Source organism: Mugil cephalus, chromosome 9 (genome assembly GCF_022458985.1).
Source record: "Mugil cephalus isolate CIBA_MC_2020 chromosome 9, CIBA_Mcephalus_1.1, whole genome shotgun sequence".
NCBI lineage: Eukaryota > Metazoa > Chordata > Actinopteri > Mugiliformes > Mugilidae > Mugil > Mugil cephalus.
In genome coordinates this window covers 11206923-11229867 of record NC_061778.1, presented here as the reverse complement: position 1 = coordinate 11229867, position 22945 = coordinate 11206923, and the positions used below count along the sequence as shown (strand labels likewise).

General features: G+C 42.4%; 3 protein-coding genes across 5 annotated transcripts; all 3 read left to right on the top strand.

Moving 5' to 3' along the window:
• The first annotated feature begins 1253 nt into the window (after positions 1 to 1253).
• On the top strand, positions 1254 to 3302 carry LOC125013312 (ADP-ribosylation factor 6-like). The gene is made up of 2 exons (XM_047593865.1): positions 1254 to 1698; positions 2344 to 3302. The coding sequence occupies exons 1-2, from the start codon at positions 1384 to 1386 to the stop codon at positions 2650 to 2652; spliced, it is 624 nt and encodes a 207-aa protein (XP_047449821.1). The 5' UTR covers positions 1254 to 1383; the 3' UTR covers positions 2653 to 3302.
• A 1091-nt stretch (positions 3303 to 4393) lies between these two features.
• On the top strand, positions 4394 to 15706 carry kpna4 (karyopherin alpha 4 (importin alpha 3)). Its single transcript, XM_047593309.1, has 17 exons — positions 4394 to 4613; positions 6624 to 6668; positions 6800 to 6889; positions 8903 to 8932; positions 9251 to 9303; positions 10165 to 10260; positions 10521 to 10606; positions 11842 to 11928; positions 12026 to 12195; positions 12830 to 12874; positions 13012 to 13143; positions 13859 to 13987; positions 14555 to 14659; positions 14740 to 14811; positions 14901 to 15063; positions 15168 to 15262; positions 15451 to 15706. The coding sequence occupies exons 1-17, from the start codon at positions 4545 to 4547 to the stop codon at positions 15544 to 15546; spliced, it is 1563 nt and encodes a 520-aa protein (XP_047449265.1). The 5' UTR covers positions 4394 to 4544; the 3' UTR covers positions 15547 to 15706.
• Positions 15707 to 15756: 50 nt separating this feature from the next.
• On the top strand, positions 15757 to 22926 carry trim59 (tripartite motif containing 59). Of its 3 annotated transcripts, none has more exons than XM_047593311.1 (5): positions 15757 to 18416; positions 20107 to 20413; positions 20544 to 20765; positions 20862 to 21071; positions 21181 to 22926. In XM_047593311.1, exons 2-5 carry the CDS (start codon positions 20159 to 20161, stop codon positions 21781 to 21783), a joined length of 1290 nt encoding a protein of 429 aa, XP_047449267.1. In that variant the 5' UTR covers positions 15757 to 18416; positions 20107 to 20158; the 3' UTR covers positions 21784 to 22926. The 3 variants fall into 3 exon arrangements, with proteins under 3 accessions (XP_047449267.1, XP_047449268.1, XP_047449266.1); XM_047593312.1 differs by having other exon boundaries at positions 15757 to 18603; XM_047593310.1 differs by having other exon boundaries at positions 15757 to 20413.
• The last annotated feature ends 19 nt before the right edge of the window (positions 22927 to 22945 follow it).

The window sequence follows — 22945 nt, the reverse complement described above, 5'->3', positions numbered from 1 at the left end:
AGAACTTTGACCTTTCAGCAGATGAATCTTCACACACAAAAAACGTGGCTTCAGCAAAACAGATTAATGTTTCTTGACTTCCCAGCCAGAGTCCAGGCCTGAATCCTATAGAAAGTCTATTGGCAGATCTTTAACAGATCTGGAACAGATGTGTAAAAATATTCCCAATATGTCAAGATATGCCAAGCTGCTAGACTCCAGCTTAGATTGTCCACTTAGTATTAGTTTAGGACTGCGCACACTTATGCTGTAGTTTAACCCTGTACTTTTCATAAAGAAAGTCTGATAGAATTTACATTTAGACATTTTATATCCACTGTATAAACAAAAAATTATGGTCAACAACATACAAAATGTGCTCTTATTGTGTACAGATGTTTTTTAAATTTCTGTCAAAAAACAACTCAAAGCAAACACACGAGCATCATTACGTCTGCTAAATGTCAAGAAGATAAGTTGTACCAGAAAGTTCTGTGCCACTTCTTTATTATTTCCCTTTTTCAGGGAGAGAAAATGTACCAAAAAACGTCTCTCTTGAAATCAAACTGTAATTATATTTAACATTTAAAAAGCTTCATTTAATTCACCTGCGCCACCTGCTGCGTGATCAAAGTTCACTCAAACATCTGATTTTAATCCAAACGTAAATCAGAGAAAAAAAAACACAACCTGTAGCAGGAATTTAACCCATGAATTAACCTATTGTCTAAGTGTCCAGAATCGGATGCCGACGTCCGGCAGGATGTAATTATGTTTTATTATCCATTGCGTTACAATTTCTTATTTCTATCATATTATCTACAGCTATTATAGCAATATGAAGCTGTCTATTGTAATAATTTTAACAATGTTTCATGTGCATGTACTCTTATTTGAAATAAATTGCAACTTCCCAGAAACTTTTTTTTTTTTTTTGCAGAGAGGTTTCTGGAAGCTGAATCTTCAAGCAAACACACAGTCAGTCTAAAGATAAATCGGCATTTATCCATCAGCCCCGGGCCAAAATGAGACTGTGATGTCAGGGGCTGTCGGGCATACATCCAGGAAGTAACACAATCTCCCCTTTGTACCAAACATGGACTTCCTGGTTGCTGGTGTGTATGAAGATCTGGGGCAGGTGTGATGTGACTCCGCTGGCTGTACTGTGGTAACCAGAGAACTGCATTTTGTCCCCCTTTAGTTGCACCGTCACTTTGGGTATAAATAGCTTTACCGAAAGCCACGCAGGGAGAGAAGGAATCTTGTCACAACAGAGGGGAGGGATCATTTGGCCTTCATAAGAGGCCAGAAAGAGTAGGAAGTACAGAGTAGACAGTACAGAGGGAGCTACTTGGAGCAGATAACAGAGCCACACTTTTCAGGATATACACACAACATTTAAACATGGGTACATACGGATCCAGGGCTCAGAAACAAGCACAGGTCCTCATGCTGGGCCTGGACGGGTCAGGAAAGACAACTTTGCTCTACAAACTCAAGTACAACGAGAGCGTGGTGACCGTGCCGACCGTGGGTTTCAATGTGGAGACGCTGGACACAGACAGGAGCAGCCCGAGACTGACGGTGTGGGACGTGGGAGGCCAGAGGAGGATGAGGCCCCACTGGAGGCATCACTACACAGACACAGCCGGTCTGGTGTTCGTGGTGGACAGTTCGGACGAGAGGCGGCTGAACGAGGCCCGCAAAGAACTCCATCGGGTAATTAAATTAGAGAGTAATTTATCCTTTAGAAGGGCAACACTTTAACATACATATGCAGCATTTACAGACAGCATGTGCACTGAAAGTCTGCTTTAGAGGTTTGACCTTGCACACGGATGTGTGTGCAGGTTTTGTTGCTTGTTTACACGTCTCAGTTTGAATCTGAATTTAAAACATTTTGTGACGTTGCAACTTTACTTGCAACTTACACAGCAGTTAAATTATATTTCTGATGAAAATAATAATAGCTCATTGATTGAGGAAGGATTTATGTGTGGGAGTACTACACTACTGTGCTATTTATATGACATGAGATGCATTGTTGCCTAAAACATGTGTAAGCAAGAACATCCAAAGGATCTTTAATATATAACATTTAAAGACATTTAAAGACTGTTCTTGGTGTTTACTCGTTTGTCATGCAGAATATTGAGAAAATATTACCTACTGTGTTATATTGTCACGCTTTTACATTCATCAGGTGCAGGTTTTATCTGAGAAGTTAGAATTGCAGACATAAACACAAAAAAGACCCTTATCTGTATTTAAAACTGCATGAAAATGGGGTTACTGCTTATAGATGGTCAAATGGGAAAGTTCAAATGCACCGATTTAAATATTTATTGTTTTCTTCACATGTAGGTCCTGAGGTATGACAGTCTCAAAGACGTCCCTGTCGTGGTCCTCGCCAACAAACAGGACCTTCCTGGTGCACTGAACCCAGAGGAACTGTGCCTGAAACTGGACCTGAGGCGAGTGTGTGAGGGCAGAGCTTGGTTCATCCAGCCCTGCTCAGCCACCACCGGCATGGGGCTGGAGGAAGGTTTCAGGAGGATAGTCTATCTGATGAAGACGCCACTGAAACAGACTCAAGAGGACATTAAGGTGAAGATGAGGTCTAAAGGCTTCAGTATCACGGCCATGAAGCAGGCTTTGCTCTGCGGCAGTTGATGGATGAACTCTTTTTCGCTTATTTCGTGACACGTGGAGGATTTCTTCTCGTCTGCTTGTGCAACTCATCTGGAAATGGCCAAACTGGGGCGTCTATGAGGTCAGAGGATGATACAAGCACAGAGATTACCGTTAATCAATGTGGTATTCTAAGAGAATCAGAGGGTCTTTGGACAGTGATGATAAACCAAACTAATTCTGTAGGAAATCTTGGATTATCAGTCTAACAGAGTCAATAGTGCACATGGAAACTTAATAGCAAATAGAGTTTGGACATGTTCCTGAAAGGAATGCTTTTCCAACTGTGCATTATCTATTTTTCTTTATTTCTTATTGTATTATTCTTAATTTAAGAATATTAAACTATGAATTTGTTACTATTTCATACGGTCTATATGTATTTATTTATTTATTTGAAATGACACTACCATTGTTATCTCACCATGTGTAATGTCAAATGCAAAGGTTCTGTTAAGAAACACAAAACCTGATCATATAATGTGTAAGAATATATATGTACATGATATGACTGTGACATACAGTATTCAAATCTGTCAACTTGTGTTTTGAGGATGTGTGTTAAAAACTGCGCTCTTCCACTATTTATTGTCTATTTGTTGTTTCTGAAATAAAAAATATCTGTATTTGAATGAACTGAGGCAACAAATTTATTGCAAAAGAGATGTTGAGACTAAAGTTTTCAATACAACTAGAATATTTCCATTTGATATAAAAGCCCTGATGAGGTAATAAGGGGCCGAAGGTATCACGTATGATGTCTGTAATTTGTGAATAATAATAACAATGATAATCATAAGGATTTTATTTGAAATTGCTCACATATACACCGCTTTAATGCGAGAAAAAAAAAATCTACAGCTCTGCATCTCAAAGTCCAAAAAAATCCAAATCTAGTTGTCGGTTTCAGCAGTCTGACTTAAATCAAATTAAAGTTATATCTTACAAAATTGGGTATTTCCTGAACATTATCCCATCTGTGTTTTACACGTGTTGAAGGAAAGGGTTAAATTTACCAATAAATATAATAAAAAACAAAAAAAGAGGATTAATATATCAATTAATAGTTAATCTAAAAAGTCAATTTGTTAAATTTGGTTGCAACTTCCTGTTTTGTTCTTATTGATTGTGAAGCCCTAATGTTTCTAGTATTAGTATTTAATTCACAGGAAAGTCCTGTTTATTTGCCACGACTTTGTATTTTTATTCAAGATTCAAGAATCATTTTATTGTCATTATTGTGTGTACACAACGAAATTGTGGGTGGTAGCTCCTGGCTAAAGTAGTAAAAAAAAAAAAAAAAAAAATATATATACATATATATATATATATATATATATATATATATATATATATATATATATATATATACATATATATATATATATAAACGTAGAATAAGCACAAAAAAATAAAAAATAAAATGGAACTGTACAGATATATACGTAAAAAGTAACATATTAGTAGCTGTACAATAAATAAAATAAAATATTTTTGTATTTAGACACTGAAGACGTATTTCAACGTCGTGCTCACTTGGATTAAACAAATGCGTGGTCCGTCTACCGGGGAATAAAACCTACATACGTGGGTTTAAAATAAATATAATGATTAAATATGAGTTGCGGACCCTGCAGATACATGTTAACCTCCAGACCAATGAGAGTTCGGGGGATTTCCCCACCCTTCCTCTACGCCAGAGCGAGGCTCCCCTCCCCTCCCTCCACCACCGGCATTCCCAGTATGCACCGCGGACAGAGCCGCAGAAAATAGTCCGCTAACGAAAGGCTGAGAAAGGGGAACCAGAGAAGGGGCGGCTCGCTAGCTACATCCACGAGTTAAACCCGTATCCGGCGCAACCAGAACCAGCGAACATGGCTGACAACGAGAAACTGGACAACCAGCGGCTGAAGAATTTCAAGAACAAGGGCCGCGATTTGGAGGTAAAAGTTGCGCGGATCGCCGTCGAGGATCTCCTCTTTTCACGGCCAGCTTCGCGTCTTCGCTTCGCTGTGACGTCGTTTCTAATTTCCACCATCGGGGGGAACTTTGTACCCGAGTCCCGGCCAGGGGCCTACGCGTACCGCCGCGTTTTTCTAGAGCTGGGGCCTCGGCGGGGCGGTTTCCCGATGTGTCTCGATGGTTTTCGGTACACCATGAGGGCATGCCGATTATGAAACATGTCAGAAAATCTCGCCAGAGTTCTTCGCCTCCGCTGGTTGTGCCCTGCTAGCATGCTAACTAGCCAGCTAGCAGCTAGTTAGCATGCTAGCAGGCCCACGGGGAGGTGGTGGTGGTGGGGGGGCTTGCTATCTTAACTGAAGCGTATCACCCACCGGATAGGGTTTAGCTCGTTAAAAACGTCAACTGTCTGTCTAAAAGTACACACTCTCGACTTTGGCACTATCTTTTGGGGATATTTACTTGAATGCCAAATGCTAAAGTGTCTTCAGATTAACGTGTGAATGCTAACTAACGTTGAGCTCGGTGGCTGCAGTTCCACCCATCCCCCGTCTTCACGGTCAAAAACAATGGCGGAAACCAGTTAGCGGTAGCGTCTTACCCGTGTCCAAACTCCAGGTTTTAACGTTTTAAGATCTGTTATTTCCGGCTTCACCGACATATCGCACACCCGCGCACACGCACGCGGCTTGAACACATCGTTAACGCGATTACACGACGGATGGATCAAAGCTAGGCGGTAGCCTCACGTCGGATCCATAAAGTTATCAGGTGGTTTTACAGTCAGCTCGGTGTGTCTGTTTTTATCCGCAGGTGTTGATGTTTAACTTGAGGTATACATGGGCATATTCTGTTTGAATAGTCGGTTATTGCGCGGGAGGCCCCCAAGACACGAGTTACCTTCTCACCTGGCGACCTGTTCATAACTTTTAACTGATAAACAGGATGGACGTCTGTGTGTCCTGATCTCACCCTCACTCTTTAGTCAATCACTTTCATACAAGTCTACACCTTATTTTCGGTTATTTACCATAACATGTCTGTAAAGTTATGCTATACTGCTTTTCCTGTTTGTTACAAGTAGGTTAAAACGTGCTGAGGTTGTACTAAAATTCATTTAAAGGATAGTTTTGCTTTATTGTTTTGTTTATCTAGCCAATACACGGTTTCTGTGGAGTCTTAAAGGGTCTAAAATTTGATAATCCCAATTTAAGGCTTTAAAAAGGCTTTAAAAAGCCTTAAATAGGAGCATATTTTGCATTGTAGGTCTTAAATTCAATTGTTCAAGTCTTAAATCCTTACATCAATTTACTGCTTCATACCCTTTTTTTTTCACTGCGTTGGTGACAATTGCAGTTTGTTCTGTGTAGTACTTCATGAAATATAACTATCAGCAGTATGCAAAAATAAAAATACAAATGACAATGCAGTATGACCTGTTCTGGCCCACCCCAGGGATGCCCTGCATTAGGCGTCAGTAGGGTTTATTTTGAAACTAACTCTGGGTCTCCTTCCTTTTTTTTTGTACTTATATTAGGTCTTGAATTTAACCCATAATGGTATCGAAAAAGGTCTGGAAAAAGTCTTAAATGTCTCTCGTTCAAACCTGCGGAAACCGTGCAATAAACAGTACAGCAGGTAGACTGATAATGCACAACATTCAAGGGCATTTCCGTGATAAGAAGTTGCGAGGATAAAAACATGCATATCAAATAGTAAATGGGTCAGATGTCCTCTTACAGTCAAACCAAATAGCCGGGCAGTAGCTCAAGCTGAATCATATTAGATAAAGATCGCCTCAAGTGGTGTTTGGGTGCCGTCTGTTGATTTTATACTTCCACTATGACATACTTCTCAACAGCTCTGGCCACACAAACTGGGTCCTGATCACAGACCGTTCCCACATTTAATAATGGTGTTTTTTTGCAGTAAAAGCAGGTTGGGATTAAAGGTCCTTGTTGTGTAATATTCGTATGCCATCTTTCCCACAGACTATGCGAAGACAGAGGACTGAGGTAGTGGTGGAACTCAGAAAGGTAATGTATTTTTCCAGCCTGTCAGCAGATTGTCTTTGAGAAATCTCTTGAGTTTTCCTTGTAGTGATTTGTGAAGTTTTTCATGAACGTGCGTAAAGTAACGCAACCATTTGTTTTGTTTTTTTTAACAGAACAAAAGAGACGAGCACCTTCTGAAAAGGAGAAATGTGCCCCACGAGGACATCTGTGAGGACTCTGATGTCGATGGAGATTTCAGATCGGTACGGTTGTGTGTGTGTGTGTGTGTCTCAAAAAAAGAACTGAAAATGTTTTTTGTGTTGTATGGGTCTTGTTGAAGCACTGGAGGTGGCAGCTAGACTGAATCACACTTGGATCATCTCACTGGTTAAAAACTCCAGAGGTTTAGGACCTTCTGACATCTTATCCATGTCATGTTGCCTCTTTAGCTCTTCTTAGCTATGTGCTGGGTGGGTGGATGGGCGGGGCAGGTCAGAAGTGTGAACAAACATGCCACCTGTCTTGCTGTGTGCGCTTGTTTGTATCTCATTTTCCTCAGGGCCATAATCTTTTCTGTGTATTTGCATCTTACTTGGTGAAATAGATTTTGCGCCTCTAGTAAAGATTTACCTCCTACAGGTTGTGATGTTTTAAGATGCACATCGTTGCCATTGGTGCTTTAGATGGATCCCATTTTGTTAGTACGATCACATATTTGTGTGTAAAATAAGTGTTTTTCCCCCCTTCCTCAGATAAATTAAAAATAAGAATGTAATGGATGTCAGGGAGTCAGACATCTGATATTATAATCACCAGTGGTATTAGCAGATTTATTGGTTTGCCTCATGGCGTAGATTATGATCCCTGATAAGTGCTGTGGGCGACCAACTCTTAATTTACACACTCATTGTCAGTTTATTAGACGCACTGGTGAAAACAAATGCAGTATAATATAACTACTGCATTAAATCTTAGCCCCATGAACATTTTAGTATTTCGCATTTGTTCAAAATATCACAAACTGTTTAATTGAGGCAGTTAGTGGTTCTAGTTTGGGACCGTTATATTAAAATGCATTTGTTCTCACGTGTGTGTCCCTGACGCTTGAAGCTCAACGCTGAACGTTTCTGGAGTGATCCCCGAATACATGAAGTGTGTTTACGCACATCAGGGCTACAGGGTTTTAAGCGGATCAAGAATCCACCTTCGCTGAAGATCTCAGGGTTCTTCTGTGGTGCTACTGGATTAAAACGGCCACTCAGCAGATCAGAAATTCAATCACTCTAACTACCTTGTGGCGTTCAGAGGGCTGAGTCGAAACGGGCTGCTTAGCAATACATCAACAATGACACGCTGCTCTGACTCACTGCAAGACATTGGAGAGGCTTTTGTGGGAAGTGTGCTCGCCGATCTAGTTTAAATACTTAAGAAACAAATGACCGCCGAGTGACTGTATTCATTCGGTCTAAACTAACACATTGATTGTGTTGCCTTCGGGACGTTTTTTTTTTTCTCCCCTCTAGTTTGTGGTTTGCACTTTCACGATGATTAATTTGAAGCCTCATGAGCGTGTTAGACTTTATTTGCCCCTTTTTGATATATCAAATGTTTGTTAAATTCCCATTTTCCCACAGCTTCGCTTTTCAGCATTTTTAATTTCCCATGGTTTCAGTTGGCTTTTTAATCACTCCCCACAGCCAAGGAATATAAATACACCAATAGAAATCAACTTCAAACGAATCCGAAATTCACATTCAGGCTCGTGTTTGAATGTTTTTCAGACTGACTCATGTTTCACCCTCCCATTTGTTTTGGGGTCTACATGCGATCAGCTACGACTGCTGGCTTATCAGCCGCACCGTACAAAGTTTTAGGGCCCGCAGTCATTTGTTGATTGAAAGTGATTCTCAGACGGTCTCTACCAGAGGCTTCACTGGGCTCTGAACTCGCTGTAGAGGGCATCAGGTGGGACTGCCAATTGGCTTGTTGTCAAACATCAAGTGCTAGCCTGCACGTCCAGCTCGCTGGCTGTGAAACCCCAACACCATCAAGCCAGTATCCTAATGGCATTTCTCACTCCCCGTCCTCCTGTAACTGTTTTTGATTGTACTTGAGTGACCTCCTGTTCCGTACTTTGCACATGCAGACTTTTTACAATATGGCAAAGCTTTGGACAATCACTGAGTTTCAAAAAAAAAAAAAACATTTTACTATTCATCCTCTCCAGAAACTGTATATGATGTCTAATCACCTTTGATGTTTTTTTTTTTCCTCAGCAAAACACTTCTCTTGAAGCAATAGTACAAGTAAGTAATCCACTTCTCTAATTGCTCTATTAGTTCCTGTTATCATTCATCAAAAATAATGTTGTAAATCTCCGCCCAAAACAACAAGCGGATACAACTAGAGTTTCATGCAAACCTTCCACCACTTATTTATTGCCGTAGTTTCAGCTTGTGTTTTTTTTTTTCTTGTTATACTATGACCCTGACAGTGTAGATATATTCATGTAGATTTATTTAGAGCAACATTGTGACGTACACACTTGAAAATACATAAATTTTAAGAACATACCGAACCAATTTTTTTACACCACATGACTCTGTTTCTGTGTTCATTTAAAGAATGCCACCAGTGATAACCAGGGAGTCCAGCTGAGCGCTGTTCAGGCTGCCAGGTAACAACGCACACACACATGCATCATGTCCGTCTGCACCACGTTTGTCCAGAAGATGTATTTACGTGACGGAAATCTTTTTTTTTTTCCCCAAGTTTTTAAGTCCAAGATAAGATAATTATTTTTGACTGTTGAACAGAAGCAACAAGAAATCCTTGTCTGCGTTTAAACTAAATTTCTAATGTTTAGCTTGAATATGGGTTCATGAGAAGTGTTCATATAAGCTAAATGGCGATTTCATCGACAAATGACAAAAATTAATGTTAAATTAATATGTTTCAGTTTAGTTTGTTGAGTTTACTTTTTACTTTTGTAGGATGTACAGGTAAAATATTGATATTTCCACGTACTTATGGTTGTCTCTTAACCTCATCATTAGCGTGCTAACTGTTAGCCTCTGTGTCTTCTCACGATTTATGGTTGGTGTTGCCTATGAAATGCCAAACATTTTGCGCACACGACGCCCTACGTCGAAACCACGAGATGAATGACTTGAAAACAGCAAATGATTTAATTCGCATTCTGCACCAAAACTCGGTCTCCAGAGGCTTCCTGGTGGAAAATGGATGGCCTCTTGCAAAATACAGTTTCGGTGTTGCAATTTCAGGGGCTGAGTGTTTTTCTGGCTTTGTTCGACAGCTGTGATTTAGAGTTAGTCAGCCCCGTCTTAATTAATGGGCGTTGTAAACTGCACCACAGCTCACGAGTGCAGCCCATGAAGAACTTGTGTCAGGTGCAGCGTAATTTAGCTGTTCTTTGTGTGTCTCTGCTGGTGTCACTGCAGCTATGTGAGTGTGTGTGTGTGCGCGCGCGCGTGCGTATGTGGGACTAATGCCCTTTTGTTTCCTCTTTGTTTTGTAGGAAGTTGTTGTCCAGTGACCGTAATCCTCCCATAGATGACCTGATTAAGTCTGGGATCCTTCCTATACTGGTCCACTGCCTGGACAGAGACGACAAGTACGCACACTGCGCTTCTGTTTGTCTGCATGTAGCAGTGAATCACGCTTTCTAATGTGGGATAATTATAGCTACAAGTTACCCTTTTCCTCCTGATCATCTGGAGTGTATGTGCTCTTCAAAGTTATGCTAACGAGCCAGCGGGCTTTAGCTCGGTCTGAAGATGTGAACAGTGTTGCACTTATGTAAATGTGTTCTAGTTTTCACCTTTCAGCAATAGCAGAGCATACATGACTCATCTCCCTCTCACCTTTGTGCAGCCCGTCTCTCCAGTTCGAGGCAGCCTGGGCTCTAACCAACATAGCGTCGGGTACCTCCGAGCAGACCCAGGCCGTGGTCCAGTCCAGTAAGCGCCGTTTTCTCTTCTGGTTTCGTCCCAGTCTCTTTCTTCTCAAACATATCTCTTTTTTTGTTGGTGGGATGAGCAGTTTAATATGAATATAAACAGTTCATCGACATTGACATGAAACGGTGAAAGCTTTTCATGTTACAGTATATTGAGCCCAGAGACAGTATTTTTCTGCCTAATTAAAATCCTTTTGATCATAGATTCCAACTTGAATTGTTGACATAGGAGCAAAGAAAATGACAAGAGAACAGATGTGTTGGGATTTTGTGAGACTAAATCACTTGGGGCTCTGGTCTGTTGAACTAATCAATAATTGGCTAGTGGATACTGCGTGATTAGTTATGAGGTTCAGTTCTACCAGTGCAGAGTGAGTTAGGGACCAGTGGGGCAAGTGGGAACAATGGGGCACAGCAGCACCACAATGTTGTTTGTTATTTGAGACATGTAAAACTAATTGTGGTTCATTATGAGATTACAGTGGAACAGATTTAACTATAGCGGGCTCCCGTTCTGGGAAGCGCTGGAGATGGACCTGAATTTTTAAAAGCCCCACATGCATCAATTCCAGCTTTGTTCATCTTTACAAACACTGGTTGTTTTCCTAGCTTTGTGTTTCTGTCCCTCCTGGAAACTCAGCCCACGTGGGGCAAACATGCAGCAGAAGAGTTGGTTTCTATTCCCCAGATCAGGTTATATGGTTGTTATCCATTCATATTTTCCCATTGAACTCATTATCAAAGATTTTTACCTCTAAAACCAGTTGAGCCCGTCTGTTCAGACTGAGGTGTTTTTCTTCTGACTGGGCTATTGTTCTGATTATTAACAGATTACTATTGTCCGTGGTAATTTGGTCAATTATTTGGATGGTTGTGAGACTTTTTTATTTTGTTCTGTTTTTGTAAGTTTGGGTTTGATCATTGTTTCCACTAGTCAGGATGGTTTATATATAATTTTAAAATAAACTGCTTGAAATTTATCTGAAATTGTCACACAGCAGCACTTAGATTAAGTTGGACCAACACTGAACTGCATCAACATTAGGATTTTTACTCTTGGTATGAGTAACAATGGTTAGTTAATCGGGCTTAACATCAGGGTTTAAGTATCTCTGAATGCTTTCACTTGCATCTCAAGGTGAAGGTTGGATTTTTTTAAAAATCTATTTCTAAAGATCGTAGGTTGTTTGGTTGTCTGTCAATTTACGTTTTCATGAATCTTTTTCCTTCGTGTAGATGCTGTGCCACTGTTCTTGAGGCTGCTTCACTCTCCTCACCAGAATGTGTGCGAACAGGCCGTATGGGCCCTGGGCAACATCATAGGTGAGTTACCGCTGAAGTGTGAAAAAACGAGCACATAAACGGAAATAAATCCAGCAAGACGCGAGACTAAAATGCTCTGGTTGTGTGTTCGTCCCAGGCGATGGCCCTCAGTGCAGAGACTACGTGATTGGCTTGGGTGTGGTGAAGCCCCTGCTCTCGTTCATCAGTCCCTCCATCCCCATCACCTTCCTCCGCAACGTCACCTGGGTCATGGTCAACCTGTGCCGCCACAAGGACCCTCCACCGCCCATGGAGACGATCCAGGAGGTGTGTGTGTGCAGGATGTTGTTTAAAAGGCACAGTCTCTGTGTTTATTGGTAGAAAGCGACTGAGGAATCACTTGTCTCTACATTAACAACTCCCTTGTAGCTCCTCTAAGATTTCCTCATTAGAAAGATGCTCCCAAACAGAGAAATGTGTCACAAAATACACAACATCTTCTTAAAACAACACCTGCTTTATAATATTAAAACCTGTCAGACCTAGTTTAATATTGATCAGCTGATTCATTCTTTGCGTCAGAGCTTTTTGCTGCGAATGAGTACAGAAGAAAAATTATAGTTATAAAACTGTATTTAGGATTTGTGTCTAGATCTTCTCGTATATGCAGGTGATAAACAGTATTTGGCAAAACCTTAAAAGAAAATGATTCCAGTGGAAAGTATCGCCTCAAGGTGTTTTTTTTTTTCCTCCTGTAAATGCCTTCATAAGTTTCTTGAAGCCAAAGAGGATAATGTGTGTTTATTGGTTGCCGTGTTACGGCTCCATCACTACTCTGACCAGGTAAAATGTGGAGAAGGTGTCCCAATTAATGTAGGTCACATGACTCACATTAGAAACCTGACATGTGTTTTTAGTTTCCAGCTAATGGTGTTGTCTTTGTTCGGACTTGTTTTCTCAGATCTTGCCAGCTCTCTGCCTGCTGATCCACCACACTGACGTCAGTGTGAGTATACAGAACACAAACCTATGAGCATCATTAAACACCACATTAATAATGTTGCTAATTCACCACTGTTCAATGAAGTTTAACAGAACAACAAAATGTGTTTATGAGAATCTTTTCTGCTCTTCCCTCTCCAGATCTTGGTAGACACAGTCTGGGCTCTGTCCTACCTGACGGACGCTGGCAATGAGCAGATCCAGATGGTCATCGACTCTGGCATCGTCCCACACCTGGTGCCTCTGCTCAGTCACCAGGAGGTCAAAGTTCAGGTATGGAGAGGAGATGCTATTTAGGATCAGCTTTCTCAACTAAAATAAATGGTATTGACAGTGGAAATGTGCAATAATAACAAAGCAAAAACAATTGTCTGCTCAGTCCTTTAGGTTAGATCACAGATTCCCTTTCTTTACCCCTCATGCACAGTCTACATGCAGATATAGATTGCACACATGAACAGAAGCTCTTGCCTCCTTCTTGTCCTCCGGGTCTATTAACTGCTTACTGCTCTGATTATAGCATCCTGCGTCTACAGCCGCTCACCAGGGAACAGGTTAATTTGTTGGGTGAAGGCTTAATAAATATTGCAGGAGAGAGAAAAACAGTGAGTGTATGGACAGAGGCAAACAGTATATCTCACTTTGAAGCTTGATAGCCCATAAATCTGTGAGGTTTTGGCTCAGCCTTGGAGACGCATGCTGTATGTTGGGAGGTTTATATGATGTTTGAACCTATGGGGAAACATTCATAAAATAGCTTTTAAATCATTTTTATTTCATATAAAAATAAACCTTTACTTATAAACCTTTATTTTTTAAATTACACTCTATGCAGTGTCAGTGCAAATAACTTCAGAGAGTATGTAAAACGGTAAAAACTTAACCCCTGAACGTTTCCTGTAAACTTCTCATTTTTGTGCTACAACAAGCTAAAGAGAAATCCTCTTATTTGCATCTAAACAACTTCATTTCTTCTCTCTACATCCAGACTGCCGCCTTGAGAGCTGTTGGGAACATTGTGACCGGCACAGATGAACAGACCCAGGTTGTGCTCAACTGTGATGCCCTCAGCCACTTCCCTGCACTCCTCACCCACCCCAAGGAGAAAATCAACAAGGTATCCACCCTTTACCCCGACACACTCACGACCCGACAATCTTTTCCTTCGTTGTCTGGAAGTGATGAAATCAGAGACTTGGTGCTAGTGTGAATGCTGCGTGAATGGTAATAGGTGGGACAGGTAGCTCATAGTAAGAATTCACGACACGGAGAATCCCGAAGAAGATGAAGAGGACGTCGACGACTGGTTACATGTGGTTTGGTAGTTAGGTTGGGGGAGGAGGGATTTAGTCTGTGTGCGTGTGATTGAATGTTTGAAACCATGGGTTGGTGGATATAAGGGTGCTGAGGTGTCCCTGCTGATACTAGAGTGCATCTGAGTCGGTCACTTAAAAAACGAGACCCTTTCTGTGACTGGACGATGATCAGAGTCTCAATCTCGCCCTTTCCCCTCCCACAGCACCCTGTCTCTGCAGAGGTCAAAGCGCTGGGCCGACCTCTGGGTTCTGATCCATCTTGCACACGAATACTAATTTCACTAAGTTTAGTCCTTTTTTTTATTTTTATTTTGTGATCTCCACCCATGGAGGGCGTCATCGTTGCATTTATGCTTTGTGTCCTGTAGGAGGCAGTGTGGTTCCTGTCCAACATCACAGCAGGTAACCAGCAGCAGGTGCAGGCCGTCATCGACGCCAAGCTAGTCCCCATGATCATCCACCTCCTTGATAAGGTTTGTCTCCATTTCGATTCGATCACGTATAATTATATTTATAATGAACGCGTCGCTTACACTGAATGCATATGTTTTAGGGCGACTTTGGCACTCAGAAGGAAGCAGCCTGGGCCATCAGTAACCTGACAATAAGTGGAAGGAAAGATCAGGTAAGAATTTTACAAAGACATGTTATAGACGACAAATACAAATACAAAATAAGTATGAGTTCATCACTTCGTCTGTGAATTGTCCCCAGGTGGCACACCTCATCGAGAAGCAGGTGATCCCTCCGTTCTGCAACCTGCTCACAGTGAAGGACGCTCAAGTCGTGCAGGTCGTCCTCGACGGCCTCAGCAACATCCTCAAGATGGCCGACGACGAGGCTGAAACTATTGCTAATCTCATCGAGGAGTGTGGAGGTGGGTTTACGTCCTGCTTTCACTTTTTTTTTTTTTTTTAAAAGCATTGATTATTTAACTTATTAGCGTCGGGTGTTAATGTGTGATAATTGTTTGTCCCACAGGTTTGGAAAAAGTGGAGCAACTGCAAAATCATGAAAATGAAGATATCTACAAATTGGCATATGAAATTATTGATCAGTTCTTCTCATCTGATGATGTAAGTTACACATATTATCTCTTTGGATTCTTCTGCCGTCTTATGCTTAATGTGTAGTTCAGTGACAGTTGAGTAGCTCCATCATCTGATATTTCTTCGTGATGTGTCTAACACCAGTAGCGCTTAATCTACCGCTGCACATTGTTAACACCTCGTTTGTTTTTCTTTTTTCTTGTCTTGTCATCCAGATTGATGAAGACACCAGCCTGGCCCCGGAAGCCATCCAGGGCGGGATTTACGGCTTTAACTCCGCCAACGTGCCAGCTGAGGGATTCCAGTTCTAGACGGCATCTGGGGTATACTGGAGTTTTGTTCACGATGCAGCACTCTGTTCAACATAAAAAAATTAGGAGAGAAAGAGCGAGAGAGAGCGAGTGTGAGAAATTTGATCCATTGTGCTTGGCTCGTGGGATCCATGGCTGCATCTTATCTGAGAGAAAAATATGTGGATTTCATTTGGCATTCCAGGGGAACCAGCCCAAATGAAGTTTGAGATGGCGAGTGGGTGCGAGTGAGAATGAGTGGCTACATGTTGCAAAAAAAGCGAAACATCTACATCGAATGTGTTGAGAGACATGCCGACATAACTTCTGTGTTATTGGAGCTGTCGTCTTCGGAAAACTACTTCAAATGACAACAAAAAAAAAACAAAAACTCGATGTCTGCCCAGGGAGAACCAAGGACATTCAAAAATAAGAAATCAAGAGCTCTTGAAATATTACAATACAGCAAAATGCAGAAATGAATATAACTGATTCTGAACTGAGATGAACCACGAACCATCACAATTCTGCGGTCCTCCGACTAGAGAGGGCGCCACCCTCAATGTGCCCCTCCCCCAATCGGCCACGCTATCAGACATGTGTGTGAATGGACCCATTGTGTATGAATGACTGGACTCAATGCTGAGGAGCCAGGTTCATCTCCTCCAACGAGACGCCCCCCCCCCCCTCCCCCCCGACGGGGCACCATCCTCTCCCCCTGGTGGGCGGGGCCAGGAGTCCGGATGAGTTGTGTGTGCTTGGCTGCGTGCGTGACTGGGAGTGTGCGAGTCTGGGTGAGAACGCATGCAGAGACGGGAAAACGATTCAAATACAACATCTGAAGAAGAAACAAAAATTGAGAAACGCAACAATGAGGTTTAGCAAAGGTTTTCAGGAATGAAATTCTGCCTTTGAAAGAGGCCGATCCTCAAATCCCTGAAAGGAAGAACTTTGGAAACGGAAAAAAAAAAGAAAAAAAAAATCGTCATCACAAGGATTATTTTTTGTTCTGAATTATTGTTAAGTTAGTATTAATTGACACTGGACAATGTTATTGGCAGGTGTGGAGCAGCGGTGCATTGTATTGAGATGCATTTGGTGGCTTTTGGGCTTTTCTTTTTGCCTCCAGTGTGTTCCTTTTTTATGATTTTTTTTTTTTTATTATTATTATTTTACTTTCAGCTTTTAGTTTCATTGCTTCTGTAAAGGTGATTGATGACGATCGTACTCCATCCTCACACCAGATCCCTAACCTGCACACCAGACGTGGGCTTTGATGCTGTGAAATTCTGACACCATCACTATAATCAACCAAATGACCTGTTCCCCCTTGGAAATCCTTCATTCATTTTTCTTTTTTTTTTTTCTCCCCCCCCACTTCTCCTTCGACTTACTGCAAAATTACTGCTCTGCAGTATTGTTGCCATAGCTTTGATTATCACCAAGGGAGAAGAGAGCAATGGCCATTTCACGTAGGATTGTGAATCATAACCTTTGCATGTACTAAACTATAGCACAGTTATTTTTAGGGTATTTTAGTTTCCTTAGGCTGTGGATACAGTGTAATTTTCATTTTAAGTAAAACTGTGCTTAAATGTTACATGTTTCCCCCTTCCCTTACTCCTCACTAGTGTCTGATTTGCTAAATAATCTGTATGGTTTTGCACATGTACTGCAAAGTGAGGCCTGAAGTCTTTCTGAAGGTGTGTTGGTGGGCTTCATAGGTTTTCAACCGCCAACAGCCTCTCTACAATATGCATCACTCAACCACAATCTTTGTTGTCTTTCTAGAGTAATCCAATGATGCTTTTTAGTGATACTTGAGAAAATAATGACTTTATTTCAGGAGCAGCAGGAAGGAATCTGCTAATGTATCTCAGATAGACTAAGAGGGGACTGAACGTCACCCTTTTTTCAAAGTCAAAAGGGTGTTGCCACATCAGACTGGAGTCGTTCTAAGTGGGTTTTCCTGAATAATAAATAAACCCATGAACAAGTTTGCTGTAACTTTAGTACCTTGCAGAGTCCCCAGCCCCTCCCCTCCCCTCTACCAGCTAGGTGTTCAAGCTTACCCTCTTTCATTTTTTGTGTTAACTTCAAACACTGTAGTAAATGATTACACATTGTGCTCATAAACCTTCTGTTGAATATAGGGGTATTTTTTTTTTTTTTTTGCAGCATTCCTTGTTAGCAAACGTGGTTTCAAATCTAAAATTATGACCTGGAAGGAAAATAAAAAAAGGTGGTTTGCCCCCTCCCCCAAAAAAACTCTTTTTTTTTTGGGAGATAGGCTACACAATAGGTTGTCTTCGAGAAAATAAATAGTGAAACCCAAATCGAGAGACTGTGTGTGTGTGTGCTCTGTTGTGGAGAAGGTGGTGTGGCTTACATTTTTTCCGTTTATTTGCTTGTTTCTTCCATTTTTTTTTAAAAAAAAAAAGAAATGAATAATGGCCAAATACTTTAGTTTCTCTTAACGGTCGAGCTTGTGTTCAAATCGGGAAAAGGCGCGATCTGATTGGACGGGGAAACCGTTTGCCCGCATGCGTACTGCGGGACATAAAAATGATGCGTTAATAACCGGTTGGAAAAAGTAGGTTTCGAGATATGGCCGCGGTACATAATAGACAGCATTTATTAATTAATTTAAATGTTGAAATGAAGACAACACCTTTCGTAGACGAGGTACATGATTGGAGTTAACCTCGCAGACAATGCGTTTATTTGTTCGGCTTTCATTTGTTTGTATTTTTTAAGTGAAACACGTTCCTCTATTCATACCCGGAGCTGCTTTGTGAATTAGGACTTTACTGAATGCACCTGAAGGCAGCACCGGAAGGGACAGGAAATGAAAGCCCTGTTTTGGAGAGACAATCTGCTCCGAACAGACGGTGAGTTTTTTAAGGAGATTTCTCGACTCAAACACGTTTTTAAATTTTTAACGTTGTCTTACGAAGATTAAAATGAATAGACGATGCAACGGACGACAAGAAACGGCAGATAAGTCGCATAGACAGTTGCCGTTTCAGCTGTTGTGGGGCTAGCGTCGCGTACTTTAGGGTGTTTTTGAGTTATTGGGTAGGTAAAATAAAAGAAGTGTAGTTCGTTTTGGGAAAACTATTTTGTCCGTACATAAGTGACCCTGAAGCTCTAGCGGTGACGCATAAGTACTTATTTGCTCGTTATGCAGGGTAAAAACGACACTGTTGCGGTGAACTTTCCATTTTGATAAGAAAATAAATGTTATTATAGGGAACAGTGGAGCAGCAGTTACCTGTAGACTTAACCTGTCTTGGCAAATGTCGTGAAATCGTTATAATTCAGCAATTTATTAAGGGTGCAACAGAAATGTGTTGCTTTTGAACGTGCATACTGCATGTGTGCATGGCTAAAATTAGCTGTGCACTGAGTCTGGCTGATGATAATAGTCGTGCAGCAGCTGGACACCTGTCACCTGTTTTGAATCTGGGCGCCAACCTGGACTACTTCAGACAGGGATCAGGTTTTTTTTGGGGGGGGGGGGGGTGAACGGTTGCGCAGCTGAACAACAAACTGTGTGTTGTGTTTGTGTGTGTGCGGGTCTGGGTGGGTGCTGGCAGAGGGCCGTCTATTGTCACTGCCGTGCCGGCTGTAACCAGAGGAGAGAGCCCATAAACACACAATGCTACATAACTGATCCGGTAATAGGAGCTGAGCCGGTTTTGGCTGTTCTCCTGTTATTCAGTGCAAGGTCTGCTAGACTTCAGCAAACTATTGAAAACTGTGTTTAGACGATGGTTTATTACACGCCCATAGTCATCTTAACACAGCAATCCAGCTGGAAATCTGCCTTTGTGGTCCTTATGTTGAGTCTTTGGTGGCGCTGTCATTTATGCTCACTTGCCAGCTCATTAGGTGAAAACAAGTGCAGTCTGATCTAACCTTCCTGCTATAAATCTTCATGAAGGTCATGGTATTCTGCATTTATTTAAAATGACCAAGAGACCTGTTGATTAGACTGTGTTTTCATTTTGGAGACTGTGCTTTGTGGTGCTGCTGAATCTGTGACCTAAGACTAAATAATAGAAACAATTCAGTGTTCAATCCAGTTTTACAGCATCACAAACAACATCCTCTAGCGTGATCATACGGTTGAATTAACATGTTTTTCACACGGTTTAAACTCAACATTGTAACGATCATGAAACTCTGCTTTAAAGCAGGGCTGTTGCATTAAAATACACTTTCACTGGTGTACCTAATGAACTGACAAGTGAGTGTATTTTATTTTATTTTTTGTAGCAATCGGGCCACTTGCCTGCATTAGATTTCAATGAGGTGCTGAAGGATTGGATCTTGAAAATGCAACAACAAAAAAAAAACATATAAACAGAATTAAAACAAAAAATAAATGCTTCATTTCTAAATCTTTTTGTATAAAGTATAAAAATTTCCATTTTTGTCTTCAAACATGTTGTATCCTAGTTTTAAATCCATTATAATCTGTTCTTTATTTAACGGCACTCTTTGCCCCCTCTTCTTTAAGTACTCATGGTCCACTCACTTTCCAGCTGTAGCATGCTAACGTATTTTGCTGAACAGGTGCAACACGTAGCTTTTCATCCGCCCTGCCGCCCGGTCTCTAGCCTCCGCCATGGACACCCTGGAGGAGGACCTGACGTGCTCCGTGTGCTACTCTCTGTTCTCTGACCCGCGGGTCCTGCCGTGTTCGCACACCTTCTGTAAAGGCTGCCTGGACAACCTGCTCCAGGTGTCCACCAACTACTCCATCTGGCGCCCGCTCCGCCTGCCGCTAAAATGCCCCAACTGCCGCAGCGTGGTGGAGCTGCCCCCGGTGGGCGTGGACGGCCTCCCCACCAACGTGTGCCTGCGGGCCATCATTGAGAAAGTAGGAGAGAATCTCACTTGTTACACTCAAACCTTTTTTTTTTTCTGTGCGACTACCAGTCCGTCAGACTCCACTCATTGCGTTTGATTTGCGCAGTTTGTGCTCATTTGTCTGGTTTGTGCCGTTTCAGTACCAGAGGGACAGCGAGCCTCGGCCGCCCTCCTGTCAGGAGCACCACAGGCAGCCTCTCAACATGTACTGCATCGAGGACCGGCAGCTGATCTGCGGGCTGTGTCTGACTGTCGGGGAGCATCAGGGCCATCAGATAGATGACCTGCAGGCGGCTTTCGTCAGAGAGAAGACGACGCCATCGAAGCTGCTGGCCAGGCTTTCTGAGAGGAGATGGGCACAGGTGGGGAGATGGGCAGCGTCACGGTTCATGTGGAAAGATGCTGTCTGGTGCGTTAATCTCACATAAATGCATAAATGCTTTTTCTTCCTCTTCAAGGTGTGCGAGCTGGGGGAGCAGCTGGAGCAGGAGAGGTCCCGCTGTGAAGGCCTGGTGAGGCAGGACCGGCAGGAGGTCAATCAGTTTTTCCTCGGCCTGGAGGCTGTGCTGGCCAGGAAGAGGCAAGCGTACCTGGAGGCTCTAGATAAGGCGGACGCAGAGGTGGCGCAGGCCTACGACCCCCTCATCCACAGAGTGAAGGAGCTACAGGTGTGAAAAAGCAATGTTTTTAACAGTCTCAGGTGATAATCTTCGATTTGAAGAAAACTTTTCTGTTGATTAATTGACTCAGGTCCAGTAATGGTCTTGTTTCCCGCAGGAAGAACAGCTGGACCTGGTGTCACTGGGTTCGTCGGTGGAGGAGGAAGACTCGCCGCTGGTGTTCTTGGAGAAGGTGCATTTGTTCAGGGAGAGGGTGGAGGAGTTTATCAAAACCCCTCTGCCCTCTGTGATAAACCTGTCGGTCACCCCGCGAGCAGCAGACTACCTCCAGCAGCACTGGCCGGCTGTGACCGTCGGGAGCCTGGAGGAGGCTCCTATACCCAAGGTGTGCTGCTGCGCCAGATGTGGCAGCGCAGAAACCACAGCCGTGGCAGATGGGTCCAACAGAGGGGTCCAGGACTTGTGGGGTGAGCTGAGGCCGACCGCCGCGGTGCTGCTGGCGGGGCTGCTGCTGCTGCTGGCGGGGCTGTGGGTCAACCCGGTCGGAGGGGCGTCGCTGGGCTTCTCCCTCCTGTCGCGGTTCAGTCAGTTGCTCCACGGCCTGAGCAGCGAAGTCCTCACGTCCGTCTGGGACACGGCAGCCTCAGCGTACGCGGTGACGGAGGCTGCAGTGGAAGGGTGGCGCTCATACCTCTCCGCGGTGGGGGACAAGTTCTTCCAGCGGGTGGGCGCCTTACTGAAAAATCTGACTTCGCGCTGAAAAAAGGAAAAACCGGAACTGAAAACTAGAAAAAGAAAATCTCACTTCCCGATTTTTGCTGTTAAGGGAACAAATCCACCCTCGAATACTTTGTCAACAGCTACTACCTATGATTTCTGAAGCTATTTTGATATTGCACAGTCCAAAAAAAAATCTAAAAGGCGAACGTCAGACTCTGCTTAAGGCTTCACAAAGAGAAGTTCCTTTTTAGATTTAGACCAACATTAACTCTTAACGTGGCGCTTCAGATCTTTAACATGAATTGTAGCGTCTCTCCTTTGCAGCACTTGTAAAATCAATGAAAAGTTGAGGCATTGACTTAACAAATCAAGAGTTGAACAAAAGACACTCATATTTTATATAATGTTTCACTCTAAACACACCAAGGGGTCGTACGGAGACCTGGGGAAGTAGTGGTCTGTTCATTTCCATGTTTGAGAACTGCACATGAAGTTTTGAAAAAAATACTAAGTTCTTCAAGTTGCTCTAAATGTTTTTATTCACCACTTTCTGATACCTCTTAATAGGAGTATAGCATGTATGTTATTCCACATTCATACTGTGGTTCAACTAGGAACTATTTATCTTATCAGATAATCACTAATCAAAAACTCTATAAAAGTGTTGAGCACAGAGGCTTTAATTATTCAATGAGTGCACACAGGCTCCTCGGCCTCCTTTCCCATCATGCATCACAGTTCAGTTCGTTCCTGCTGTGGACAGCAGCTACGCGTGGATCTTCTTACACCGTTTACGGTGAAATTTAGAGCCTGGTGAGTGGAAAACAGACCCACAGTGGACATTAAAGCCTCCACGGATCATGTTGCAGCGATGCTGAGTGGATCCGTTCATGTGCCTTTAACCATCGCGCCTTCACCTCGCCACACTCCAACAGCTTCACGGTGCACAAATTTAGTCTGTCCATCTTTACCGGTGCGTTTATATCCCACAAATATCAGACGTTCTGAAATACCAGCTAGAATCGTAATTATGTTTAACTGTTTTTTAATTTTTATATGCTGCTGCACAAATAGCATTTTGGATAAATGTCAGAAATTGTTACTCCGACCGGTTGTAGCGGTCACCTTTTTATAAAGTGCTCTGTTCCTGTATTAAAGCTGCAATAAATGAGTTTAAATGTTATTTTATGTGGCGTTCATGT